The sequence below is a fragment of the Sesamum indicum genome, linkage group LG5, assembly GCF_000512975.1.
Source record: "Sesamum indicum cultivar Zhongzhi No. 13 linkage group LG5, S_indicum_v1.0, whole genome shotgun sequence".
NCBI classification, from domain to species: domain Eukaryota; kingdom Viridiplantae; phylum Streptophyta; class Magnoliopsida; order Lamiales; family Pedaliaceae; genus Sesamum; species Sesamum indicum.
In genome coordinates, this window is record NC_026149.1 from 13,117,375 (window position 1) to 13,131,684 (window position 14,310).

At 36.1% G+C, this 14,310-nt stretch overlaps 2 protein-coding genes across 3 annotated transcripts in view; one reads left to right on the forward strand and one right to left on the reverse strand.

The window, feature by feature from the left end:
* Nucleotides 1-1,105, reverse strand: part of LOC105162548 (exosome complex component RRP43) — a gene marked incomplete in the record, with an annotated part of 4,305 nt that extends 3,200 nt beyond the window's left edge. For both annotated transcript variants that reach the window (XM_020693694.1, XM_020693693.1), the window contains 2 exon segments: nucleotides 1-149; nucleotides 980-1,105. In XM_020693694.1, the coding sequence (XP_020549353.1) occupies nucleotides 1-133 (133 nt within the window).
* On the forward strand, nucleotides 1,927-6,759 carry LOC105162549 (cytoplasmic tRNA 2-thiolation protein 2). Its single transcript, XM_011080605.2, has 7 exons — nucleotides 1,927-2,328; nucleotides 3,542-3,890; nucleotides 3,966-4,052; nucleotides 4,206-4,327; nucleotides 4,464-4,542; nucleotides 5,662-6,044; nucleotides 6,233-6,759. The coding sequence occupies exons 1-7, from the start codon at nucleotides 1,976-1,978 to the stop codon at nucleotides 6,279-6,281; spliced, it is 1,422 nt and encodes a 473-aa protein (XP_011078907.1). The 5' UTR covers nucleotides 1,927-1,975; the 3' UTR covers nucleotides 6,282-6,759.

The following is a 14,310-nucleotide window of genomic DNA, read 5'->3' on the forward strand; positions in this document are numbered from 1 at the left end:
TTCCAAGGGCTCGGCCATCAGGCCTTATAGATTCAAGAAGGTGACGCTCATGAAAGCATATAGGAAAAAGACGTCTAAATGCATCCAGCTCCATCTCTGAAGACAAATCATTCGGTCCACCCATAGAGGCCATTTTTTGCGGTTTTATCCTGTTTCACAAAATTGCACCAATTCTTGAAACAGATCTATCAAAAAAGTAATTCATTTCCTACCTTCAAACAACATAATCTTTTAGTTTTGTAACTTTTAAGATAAAACATTGCAGCACAGACTTTGCTCTACTAATCACAAATGGCAATACATTTAGTAGAAACTTCAACATTTCATAATCCAGTATGGAACCACAGTAAACAGATGATACCATTAGTCTCAAGTGAAGTGGCTTGGATGCTGATAACTTCTTCAAGGATGAATTCAACACATTACTTAATACATTTTGCAAACATGCCATTTATTTCTTGTTTCTTCTACCACTATTCATTAATAGCAATATGTATCCAAACACTCACATCACAACAAGATAAAACAGTTCATCCCTCTTGCAATTTATACTGCTTTCCACCAAATACCCTCAAGTTCAACTTCAAGTATCCAGTTCAACATAAGAAAGAAAATTTCCCATCTCGTGACTATCCCAGATACAACCCAGATACAACCCACAAAAAGCAACAAATTGTCAAAAAGAAAAGAAAATACGAGAAAATGACGAACAAACTTCATTCTTACACAACACATACACACATACACACATAGAACAGACACTCAGAGTTAGAGAACAAGAATAAGATATCTCACTTCAGCTGGCCGCACTTGATTAACTTCCATCATAATTAATTAAATGAGCCAAAGATACACTAAAGCTCACACAAACCTTCAAAGAAAAAGCAAACACAATATATTTCATAATACCGAGTCTTTAGTCAAAAACTACTTTCGAATATCTCCAATTCTTAAAAGACCATCAAATTTGAGCTATTACCTAGGGGTTGCAAAGAGCACGGCGGCGCAACGGCGGAGAGAATGGTGTCGGAGGCGGGAGCTACGGCGTACTAGGCGGCTGAAAAGGTTGGAGGGAGAAGAGCAGAGTTGGCAAGCCTTCTATTGGGCTAATGGGCGTGAAAGCGGGTGGGGTTGGAGAGTTCATAATGGGCTGGGCCTTAGATGTTAGATGAATTCGGATACTGTTCGAATAAGCCCAATTCAACTTAATTGGACCTCATCAGTACTTTGATATTTGGTCCCTTGCAGCCCAATGAATATAATTGGACCATAGCATGACCCAAGTCAAATTAATTGGAATTTTTTATTATCAAAGCCCATGAAAATTTGAGTTCCTATGGCCCAATTTATTAAATTTGAGCCATTCATTACAAGGCCCATTACAAGGAAGATTTTGATGCATCTTCGGGCCCAATTTGATATAATTTTATTTAGGCCCATTGTAGTGAAGATTGTGCAACTTATACTTTCTATGCAATTCAATTTAATTACAGCCTTTTCTATCGGTTAGTATTAAACAATTAGATTCGCTCATCATAGACAAAGTTGGATTTTGCGATCGGCATGATAATGACTCAATACCAGAAATCGATACTTGGTGAATTCTATTTTGAATTAAAGTGTCGGAATTTCGGTCATACCGGGTTTTGGGTGGTGAATCAGAGAAGAGAGAGGCCCTCATGTTTCAACTTTCACGCTTCAAGAAAACCAATGCGGTAAGTGTGCCAGAGGGCAACATTATCAAGGCTCATTTAAGTGAAGATTTAGTATGATTGCCTTTCGGTCCAATTCAACTTAATGGTCCCATTCATCACCAAGGCCCACTATATTGAAGAGTTTGATTCCTTGCATTTCGGCCCAATTCAATTTAATTGGGCCTGATCAATATGATCAAAGCCCATTACAGGATTCGGGAAACCCTCTGAGGTTCTGCTTCAGTTTACAGAAAAGGAGTGAAGAAAAATTCGTAGAAAAGATGTCGTGTAATTCAGGCACCTGCGAATCCGGTTGCTACAGAGAAGAATATTCCGGCGACGACGTCCGCCACAACCGACCGCTGGTGACGGGAAACTCTCAGGAGTCTAATGGCGTTTCTTCACGTGGCGGCTATTCCAACTCTCACGGCCTCTGCATTAAGTGCAAGGTTAATGAAACCATCGCCTCCACCCACCAATCTGTCGCTGCAGGCGGAGGAGACAGCATTAGATTTTGTGCTGATTGCTTCCGGAGTAATTTGTTTGGGAAGTTTCGGTTTGCAGTCACTTCTAATGCTATGATTTCGCCTTCCGATAATGTTCTCGTTGCATTCTCTGGTGGTCCTGGCTCTAGGTATCCTTTATACATGTGTAGACTTGCTTTTGTGTTTGGCTTGCAATGCGATGGCAGTTTAGCTGTGTTTAAACTGAAAGAACGACTTTAAGCTTGGAAGATGAGCTTGAATTTAGATTGAAGTTTGCTAACTTGTCTAGGTTGGCTTTGGTATAGTCGTTGTTGAATGAGGAAATTCTCTTAGAATCTATAAGTTGCTTTGTTTCGGTATGTTAAGCTTGATAATGCTTGGTTTCCATTTTCTTAATAGAGGTCAGACTTGCAGTTGATTTGATAGTCTGAAACAGATTGAGCAAACTATAGTTCGGGCTGGTTAATTAGTATTCTGGTGCTAGAGCTTCCAATGGAAACTTGGAGTGAACTTGGATACTTCTTGTAGAATAGATGAAACCGAGTTGTTTGGGTATCACAGAATGCAATAGTTTTCTGAAATAGTTAAAAGTATGAGTTGGTTTAACTTGGTCCTTTGTACTTTTATACTACATTTCTTGATTTTGAGTTAGTTTTTTGGTAATGGATTAACAATCTGTTCAAATTTAAACAGAATTGTTCCCCAATCCCTAGTCTCTAGTTTCTTGCTACCATGACAGAGTGTTGACCTTTCATCCATAGCTGCTTGTGTACAGTGACCTATGCAAGTGCAAATATTGAATATTGAGTTTAAGAGGGTAAATTCATATGAATGGAAAATCTATCTCCTTTGTTTAAAAGAAAAAAAGAAAATTCTAAGAAGATCACTACGTCCAGCATAACTGAAAAGATCTAAGTGCTAGGTTTGCATATCCACTGCCCGAGGGTTGTAACCACTTTGTTGCTTGCACCTGCACTTGTGTATGTGTATGTATGTGGTTTACATTTGTAGTTTGCATATACATATGACATATGATTCATTACTAGTCTAATGGTAATGACATTGATAATGTGGGTATAGGTGATGAATTATGTATTCACCAGCAATGATACTGAATTTCCCTTACATAGCAAATGCAATAATTAATAGCACTATATGCACAAGACAAAGGGAGGTGAAACATCCTTGTTATTAGGTATTATATTTTTTCGAACATATGCTATAATTAATGTACTTGCAACCTAATCTAACTGCGTATCTCCCAACTGCTAATCGATATGGTAAAATTGTTGTTTTCTGTATAGTGGGACTCTTCATTATCTAGTGTTTCAAGTTCTTCTGAGCATGTAAATTTATCTTCAGGGTGGCTCTTCAATTTGTTCATGAGATGCAACACAAATCACAGAAGAATTTTGATGCAAGTAGAGATCGATCATTGCCAGTGTTTGGGGTCGGTGTTGCTTATATTGATGAAAGTATCATTTTTCCGATACCTTCTAATGATTTTGATAGTGGACTTGATGAGATGAAACTCATTGTGTCAAGTTTAGCTCCACCTGCAAAACAGTTCTTTGTTGTACCGACTGAAAGTATTTATTCACCTGATTGTGCTGCTGGGAGGGACCAATTGACAAAGTTAGCTTCTGCTGTCAACGATGTTACTGGAAAAGAAGATCTCCTGGAGCATCTGCGCATGCTATCTTTGCAAAAGGTTTGGCTCTCTATTACTTTGTTCAATTAAACATCACATAGGGAACAGCTTAAGATTGCTGTATGCATTATGCAGATTGCTACTGAAAATGGGTATGCAAAAATCGTGCTAGGAACATGCACATCGCGGATAGCCTGTCATGTCCTTGAAGCAACAATCAAGGTTAGTTGCCCCCACACCAATCCTTTTCACAGAAAAGGGGAAAAAGTAATAAATAAGGAAAGCAAAAACGCAAATAAATTAGGTTTAGCAGCTAACGGAACAAAGTAAGGCTATTATAAAAAATCTTAAGCTGTTTGCACTTTCTTTTATCAGGGCCAGGGTTTCTCATTATCTGCAGATATCCAATATGTTGATGCAAGGTGGGAGATACCTGTGATGCTTCCCCTTCGTGACTGTCTGTCAGAGGAGCTGAATACCTTGTGCAGTCTGGATAGGTTTGTGGGGAACATGCAATATCTTCTCTTGATTATGAAGTGTACTTTATACGTTCATTTTGCATGACCATATATAGTTCATTTTCAGACTGAAACTGTTGCTTCATGATGAATCTCTCTTTTATTGTCAGGACAGTTTAAAGACCATAGAAGTGTTTCAGCAACCTCGTTCTGGCATCAATGGGTTGATAGCCTCCTTTGTGAAATTATTGCAGGTATGGATGACAATGATGTGTATCTTTGTCAGGCTACACTTCCAGTATAACAGAAATAAGTATAATGTCAAGGCTTAACTAAAGATTTTTTGGGTGAGTGTCCCCACGGTTGCCTTACCATCCATTTCTGGTCATATGTTGGAAGGATGCACCATCTTCAAGAATTGATTACACAGACACTAGGAGTTAGGGATCAGATTGATTTGAATGAAGTCATTAAAGTTGAGTTCATATTGCAATCTAGTCACTCCTGCAATGTAATAAATAAATTTGGGGAGTGATTCAGATGAAGGCTATTTCTTATCCAACCTAATAAAGGAATTGAGAAGCCAACCGAGCTTTCATATACACATTTTTTCATGGAAAAGAGTCTTTCCTTACAAGCCTAGAAAAGTGGTCAAACTTTAGGTAAGAGTAGCATTGAGCCAGTCCCTTTTCTCCGATAGGGTGTCTTTCTCTGTTTAAGAGTTCACCTTGATGTCTAATAAGAGGGGAATAAACTCCAACAGAGAACAAAGTTTTCATTGAGCTCAGCTAGTTGGCTATAAATACAACATTCTCGCAATTTCTCCTTTTGTTTTCAACTAATTGCAAAAGGAATTTTGGATAGACGCCTTTATTGTCATCAGTAATGGATGATCTTCCGGAGCTGGATGCAACCCGTAGGTATAGATAATTATTTTTAAAATGTTGCTTATATTATTGAAATCTCCAGATAAGGCCTTGATATGCACGAACAGCCAAAAATGAGGAATGTTTGTACTAATACTTGCTGGATGGGCCACAGTTGTCCCCTTCATGGTCAGATTTCGGAATCCCCCACTTTTGTGTACTATGGAGAAATAGGCAACTGTGTGCATTAGGCTTTACTTCGGTAGTGAATCATTCTCATTCTAATTGGTAGGAAAAGGATTTCTCTGATGTCCAAGAGAACTAATTTGCCATCTAGGTATGAGCTGCTTGGTTTACTTTGCTTTTATTAGACAGGTATTATAGTTTGAGGAAAGGCACTCGTGTTATAAGTCATACTCTGTTGTTTTTCTTATCAGTAAATTAATCGCTGATGTAGTCTGGATGAATTTTGGCTCAATCTTTTGATATTTCTTATTCGTTTTACAGCATGAGAATCCTTCACGAGAAAGCACAATTGTAAGGACGGCAGGGAAGCTCACGCCTTTCTGTTTCAACAGGATTCCTGAAGTTGGCCATGATAATGGTCATTTGGCTTCTCAGAGGAGGCAAAAGAAATACAACTTGAAACCTAATGAATCTCTACCTCCAGAGTCTTTTTGCATTATATGCAACAGCCCACTGAAGAAATCTGGCAATACAATCTTCAACGACCTTGACGATGGGGAAACAAGGGCTGCAGCTGCATGCTCAAGTTGCCAGTATCAGATTCTTCCTAGGGACCTCTCATCTTTGGAGTACTTCTATTCACTCCTCCCTCAGTCAATGTGTGCCCGGGCAAGGGATAGCAGTATCAGCCATGAGTTGTTGAGGTAACACTTTATAGTTTATACCCATTTTTGTGCTACCCATCTAGTGTCAATAAGTGCACCACTTTGGTTTCGCATTCTGATGCATGCCATGATTTGCATTTGAAAGAAAAGTTTTAGGCATGGTTATCATTTACCATATTGATGACCTAAATGACCTATGTTTCTAAGCATTTTTTTTCCTTCTGCAGAGATCAAATACAGGACTGTCTGTTATCAGATAGCAATGATGGAACCTGAATCAATGACCTCCCTTCATCAATATTAATTTGAAAAAGGTATTTTTTGACAATGTTGTCATGTCCCGATGGTTGACTAGCCAAAGAGGAGGCAGTGACAGGCAGCTGGAAGCAGGATAAATGGAGAGTGAAATCAATCCTACATTCGCAAATGAGGTTGTTCTGGCACCTAGATCAGACAACAGAGGAGACAATCAATCTTGAATTTTGATGCGAGTCCTGGAATGTATTAGTTTAACACAAATTCTGGTACTAGGTGTTATAAAGATAGCTTGGTTCTAAAACAATCTTTTTTCTGGAAGATGTAGCGACAGTATCTCAAAGTAATTTCTGGAAGATGTAATGACGGTATCCCAAAGAAAGCATGAAAAGTTCAGCGGGAAGCTCTATTATTCCCCCTGTTTTGAGGGGAAAATAGCAGGGGTTGAAATTTCAAGATCCACGGCAGCCAAAATGTTTTCACTGAAACTTGTCTGCATTCCTTCAACTCCCAGAATCAGAGAAGTATCAAGTAGCGATTATGCTCAGTAGACCATTCTTGAGTGCCTTTACAATTCAATGTAATTGATAAAGTTTGTAAAGTTATCAAGTTGACAACCATGCCTTCATGTGATATATCAATTTTGCTATAACTATTTTTGATAAATATACTACAACTGTGTATGACTCAGTTCAATAAAATCCTCAACGACAGTCAAGTTGAAGAGAAAATTCAAATATGCTAAATTATACATCTCACAGCCAGGTATGAGTGCACAATATGTATGCAGTCCATTCTTGGATCCACCCACCTTTGTTTGCTTTTATAATTTCTCCATCAAGTATAACTTGTCTGAAGTTGAAGCTGATGTTTTGTGCACCTATTTCTCTTCTCTTGTTGCCAATGATTGACCTTTCATGTGTGATAAATTCTCAAATTGAATGCACTTGCCAGATCTTTTCTCTGATATGGTTGTGATTGATTAATACATTTCAAAGTTGGACATGTTCCTTCACTGAATCTGGGGGCCCTGTGTTTGCCTGTGAGGCTGCTGCTGCTGGTGGGTGTGGTGTGGGGCGGTCCTCGTATACTTTTTATCTTAGCTTTATCTCATGATTCGTTATCAGCCTCCCTTTCCCATTCATTAATCTTTATATCTCTCAATTTACTTCGATGTAGGTCAGTATGCAGTCGTGTTGGAACATAAAGTTTGAGTCAACATTGGGCAATCACGGATGTAAGAGAATTTCTCGAACCACATAGATCATGCATTTCATGCGACGATATAACTATGTCTGCATCAAGTTTTGGAGTTTCTATACCGCAACTTTGTAGAGGGAGATTGTTTTCAGGCTCTGTAGATGCCTGTTAGTTGAATTTTGCCTAAGTAGCTGAACAAAGTGTTGATAGTTATGTTTTTCACTTTATGAGGCGCTGGTAATGGGGATGGGGATGGGGATGGGGTATGGCCCTTGCAATTTACACTTCTTTTATGTCACCTGTACTTGGTGGCTTTTTATTTCGTGTGGAACTGCATGTGGGGTGCTTCATGCTTGTGCTTCCTTTTTCTTTCCACAAGAAACATGAAATTTAGATAAGTAATGTGCAGGAGGGGTCCTGATTCAAAGGACTCAGCAGTGTTGCAGGATACATTATAAGGCTAAAATCCATTTTATCCCTTTGTATTTTCTTGAAATAATTAAAATTCTTTTATATTTTCAAAATAGATTAAAGCCCCATTTGTACTCAACAAAAAACACTTCTTCATTAGTAATTAATGGAAGGTGCGTTAAACGCGTTGATTGTGCGTTTGGGGGTGACTTTTAGCTGCTTTTGACCTTATATTTTTTGTGTTTTTGATTAAAATACCTTCATAGTGTGTATATATTTCACACGTACATCTTTTACTTGTTTCTAGTGATTATTTTTGCATTTTCATCCATCTAAAAAATAAAATATTTTTTAATATATTTACTTAAAAAATTGAAAAAATATTTTTTAAGTTTGATAATTTAAATAAAAATATTAAATTAAAATCACAGTGTAAAAATTAATATAGTAAATTTATTTTTTAAATTTAAAATATCTTAACTAATATAAATGTTAACAATTAATAAAATTATATAATATTAATAATTTAAGTTATCCTTTAGCTAAAGATTTAAATTTGAATACTTTTTTTATAATTATTAAAATTCAAAATTATTCAAAAAAACTTATATTTAGTAAAATTAAAGTTAAAACTTTCCTTTAATTAAATTGTTTTTTATTTAATTAACATAATTTTTTTAAAGTTCAAAAATTAAAAGTTACCAAATATATAATAAAAGGGGCGACGTGGACGCCGCCGTCGCCCAAATTGTGGGCACCGCGGCGTCTGTTGTCGACCAAAGAGAGACCATGAGCGATGACGAGTAGCATAGTCGCCCAAATTAACGTCGTCGCCTCCTTTTGTGGGAGGTGGCGGGGGTTGGGGCGGTGTGGAGAGGGTGGCGACGGGTTGAGGTGTATGGAGAGGGCAGCGAGGGTAGGGGTGGGTTATTAATTTTGTTTAATTTTTTTTTAAATATTATTTTTTTATAATATATATTTAAAATTAGTAAAATATGAACCCTTGATCTTTTTATAAATTTAAGATTCAGCAGTTAAAATTAATTGATTAGGTTTGACAGCTTTGGTTAATTAATACAAATTCAACGGTTATTAAAATAAAAAATAATATATATTAGATAAGGATATAACGGTTATATTTTAAAAAGTTAATGCCGTTAGTTATATTTAATGGAGATGGGCGATTGAACTACATTTTAAAAAAAACAGAGAGGAATTTTTGCTTATTTTTAAAACACAGAGAAATTTTAGTCGACGTTTTATACAACGGAGTTTTATGCATTTTAGCCTACTTTATAAAGAAAATTCTTACCTAAATTAGGTGTGGTCGAACTAAATCAATCACAAAGCTTGTCATGTGATTAGTCATTTCTTTAAACTAAAAATCAATAACACGATAAATATATTATACTTTGTCATAATTAAAAAAACAATTATATTAGTACCATATAATTTTACTCTTAATATGACATATTCTGTCATTTAATATTTGGACTGATTACGTTTTAGACCTTCTCTAAAATTATAAAATTATATTTTCCAGCAAAATCTTTTAAAATTACACTTACACTTCTTTTAGAATTTTGGTTACAATTGTACCATTTTCATTAGAATTTGAATGTAATTTGCCGACGTCAATAAAAAAAAATTACATAAACTTTCAATTTAATCCTTCATTTACCATTTCGTATATTTTATTGACAAAGACCCTCTAGTAATATTTTTATACTTATAAGGGTAATAACATAAAGTCAAAATAATATAATTATAATAAAATATTATTCCCGAATCATTGTTATTGTATAAGAAATAGTCGTTGATGAACGAAAAAAAACCAATTTTATTCTTCATATTTTATACAGAATATCAAATGAGACGTAAAATTAGAGTTAATATTTTCCTTCCAAACTTTAATAACAGGGATACAATTGTAAACGAAATTTTTTTAAAGAGAGTGAAACAATAATTTTAAATTTTTTTCCAGAAAAAGTGTAATTTAGTAATCTGAAGATCTAAATGTAATTAACCCTTCTGTAGTGACGTGTTAAAAAAAATTGAGGGATAATTACAATACTAGACCCTGAAGTTTGATATAGTTACACATAAATTTTCTGTAGTTTGAAAAATTACATTTAGTACCCCTCATATTTATTTTCATCTAACAAATATATACATTCATTAGTAAAATACATGGAATTTGTTGGTTTTAGCCAAAACGTTGAATGATAATTCATATTTACTTCCGATTAACTTATTGCACATCAAAACAAATCTGTTTTGACTAAACTATTCTTATACATCTTCTAATGTGAATGCATGTGAGAATGCATATTCACGATTATACGGGTTATTTGATAAAATAAAGATTTATTTGACATGCAATAAGCCCATGATAAGTCAATACGGGCAAAATTTGAATTTGAATTTAATTTTTTGTTGATGTCATCAAAGTCCATTAATTTTATCAACAGATGAATCTATTTACTATACAACGATAAAACATTAGTAATACTAAATATAATTTTTTAAATAATAAAATATTTATATATAATTATAATAAATCTTAAGGAAGAATACCATAATTATATCAAATTTCAAATCTTAACAATTTTTTGGCCCCATAAGACAACCGGCCAAACCGTCCGCGTCTTGCCTTCTAAGTTCTATCAACTTAATGAAATAGCGAATTCTTTGACCTACAATTTTTAATTAAAAAAACTATTATATAGCATCCTAAATATTTAAAAGAATATATGTAATCCAATGGAAAAAATAACATTTTAATATTGAAAGCAACTTTTTGATGTCTTTTTTTTTTAATTTTATGTGCCTTTTAATTAATTTATTTTATTTTATTTTATTTTTTTATTTATTCATCTAACTTCTCGACCCCTCGTTATCTTTTGATAGTCATAATTTTTTTTATCTTTTTGCATCCCGTTTTACGCTATTGTTTAAAGATAACTTATTATTTTGTATATATTTTATTAAATAATAAATACTTTAAAATTATTTTATTTTAAAAAGTACTATAAAATTTGCACAAATATAGAATGTGCCACAAATTACTAGTTATTCATTCATTGAGAAGCCCTTCAGATAAAAAAAGGCCAAAAAAGAATTATTAATATTATTCTTATTGTTATATATTGATACTATTTATAAATATAAAAGACTTAAAACAATTAATTTTAATCGACATCCTGCCGAGTGCCCACCCAACTTGGTGGGTGCCCAACATAGGGCGAAGGCCACTTTGGGTGTCGAGCACCAATCAAATTGGGTGGCACCCGTATGGGTGTCGTCGACTGAACCCTTTCTTATCATTGTTGAAGGTCTATTTATACTACTATACGCATTTAACGCGCACGGGTGAGAGGGGGTAAAAATTATTATACCTCTTACTATATGATTGATCATATTTTTTGAATTGCACATAAATTATACAGTAAATATATTGAATTTATTAAATAATTGATTGAGATGTAATCAAACTCAATCTTCACATTGAACTTTAGGGACAATAACTGAGTTACATTTGAAGTGAAGAAAGCAATGATCAAATGGTCTTAAATTAGAAGCCAATTTTCAGTTGGAAATGAAAATGACTTAAACCAACCCCGTTTTAGAATTTCTTATTTTCTCCTTTGTAACTATTACAATCTGAATTATTCTATTTTATCCCATATTAAATTAATACATGAACGTTACGTGTACAATGTAATTTTTATTAATTAAAATAATTAATTATACTTAGATCTCATTTGAAATTTCGGAATTATGTTTTTTCCAAAGAAATTTTAAAATTATACTCATACCCTCTTAAAAAATTCACTGTTTACACCTTACCCATTCGTTAGAGTTTAGACGAAAAATCCTGACGTTAACTAAATACATACAAAATTTTAATGTTACTCCTCATTTAACATTCACATATAATAATTTTGTACTTAAAAAGAAAAATATGTAATGATGTTAATATCACTATATACATATACTATGTTTAACCCTTTATGTATAAATATATACTTAAAAATATTACATAAGGGTAAAATTAAAAATTTATGTAATTTTATTTTTGCTAATGTCAATATTTTTTGTCTAAATCCTAATGATAGGGTACCGATGTAAATAGTGAATTTTTAGAGGATGTGTAAATGGAGTTTCAATTTTTTTTTTAAAAAAATTATAATTTATATTTTTAGAGGATCTACATGTAATTAATTCTAATTAAAATATATAAGTGCCCGACTTATTATTTTATATCCTATTTCTTCGCCCAAGAGTATAAGCTATGATTTTTTGCCCCCTTGACTTCCTTTACTTAGCATTTCCTCCAACCAAACAAACCGTAAAGAAGTTAAAAGGTGTATTATAGGCCTTAAATTTAGGGTTTTCCACTTCAACGTGTGTGCAATCAATCTTAAGAGGAAAAATAATACTACATGTACATATATATATACACCCATTGTGATAAGGGGTGACAATGTGTCACGAGCGTGCTCTTTTATCTCGCAGTGAAATGTAATTTTCATATATTTTTAGCCTGTGCGACGTCTCAGGTTATGCCTAACATTTGATCAGCTTTCGCACATATCAGAGTATACCGACAGTCCATCGCGTGTCCTTAACATTGGAGCTTGCTAGCGCGACATCCGAACGCCTCCCTGCGCGGCATGCGCTCGCCTATTCGAAATACCCATACTCGCCGAGGCTCTCGGCACTCTCGCCTTAGCTTCTCGCACACAATCTCGAAACCTGCCGACGCATTTCTCAATGGCAAGGAGCATCCTCGCTCTGCCTCGGTATTTCAGTGCTACGCATGCGCCCACAACGCCTATCTCATGCCCAACGCTCTGCATTCTAGGCGCACGCCCTCATCTTGGTTGCCTTCTATGCCTCGCCCGAGTAGGACCGCATCATAAGTTTGAGGCTCATTCTGCCATCATCCTGCCTTGATCTCACATGGCATGCCCAACATGCATTCTTGCCTTTCGACTTGGCTTCATATTATGCCCACAGTGCGGCGGCGTCCCACGACCGCTCATCTTTAGCCAACGGACACCTATGGATGGCTAGAACTCGATATCGCATACCATGAGTTGGATCACGAGGCCTTGGAGTGTTTGCCTCGATCACACATTTGCATGAGAGGTGTTGCCCTTGATATCTCGCAGCCCACGGGGCAACCTTGCGCGTCACACGGAGCCTCTCGGCCGTATTGGCGCCCAACATAGGCCATCCTGGCCCTACGCTGCTCGTCAGGTTTCCAAGCCCCTCAGGGACTCTAGCGCTCCTCTGAGCTGCATAGAGCCAGCTCTTGAAGGCGCCCATCATGCCCCCAAGAGAATGCCCATTTAGTGCAGACGTTGTCTCATGCTTCTGCCGTCGTGCACGGGGAGGGCTGGCTGGAGCCCACATTGCATGCCCTCCTTATAATAGGCTTAAAAAGATTTTCTCTTATTCCAAGAGTAGAACATTGAAAGGGCTGAGGAGTGCACTTTTTCCACATCTCCTTCGACCGACGTCCAAATCACGTCCCACTTGAACCGTAGTGTAGCCTACGACTTCCACATCATAACTATAGAGTTTCAGCCCCATCCGATCATCCATGGCTGAGGAATTGCTCCCGCAATACTGTGAAACTACAGTCTCGCTGCTACTCTGGCAGATTCTGAACATCGTCGTCGTTCCCTACCGAAACGGAACCATCTACCTCTGAAACATCTTGGAGCTGCTCCCAACACGCTAAGGATCTCGCCATTGAAACAGTATTGAAAATATCAAAGGATAAAGCACTTTGCTTCACACATTTCTCTCATGCTCGCGCGTAGGGTGGTGCTTGATCATCGCCCTTATATTTCCATGGCCAAACGTCCTCGAAATGACTTCATACTTGGCAGATAGCATCCCCACACCTCAATCGGTAAGAGTCTATGCTCGAAGACCATTTGTACACATGCGTGCTGACAGGCATCTCCTAGCCGCCCGCACATCCTCCACAAGTCACTGTCGACCGTTTAGCCCAAGGTGCGGCCAGTGACACAAGGGAACGCCTTTTGTCGGATCAGAAACCTGTCTTGCTCAATTTTAGTAAGATTGAAATTTATTTTTACTATCTTTTTGGACTTGTCCTGTATCTATATGCTTCTGAATAGTTGAGCACAAAATACGCGCTAGCTACCCCATTTCAACACACGACCATCCTGACTTGATTATGGATCTAATGCCCCTAACTCAGACACAGTTTCATTCCCTGAAGTTTGGAGTAATTACACGTAAATATTTTATAGTTTGGAAAATTACATTTAACACCCCTGAAGTTTGCTTCCGTCTAACAAATATGTCCTCCGTTAGTTAAAGTTCACTGAATTTGCTGACAATTAACAAAAAAGTTGAATGAAAATTGATATTTACCATCGATTGACTTATTACTGAC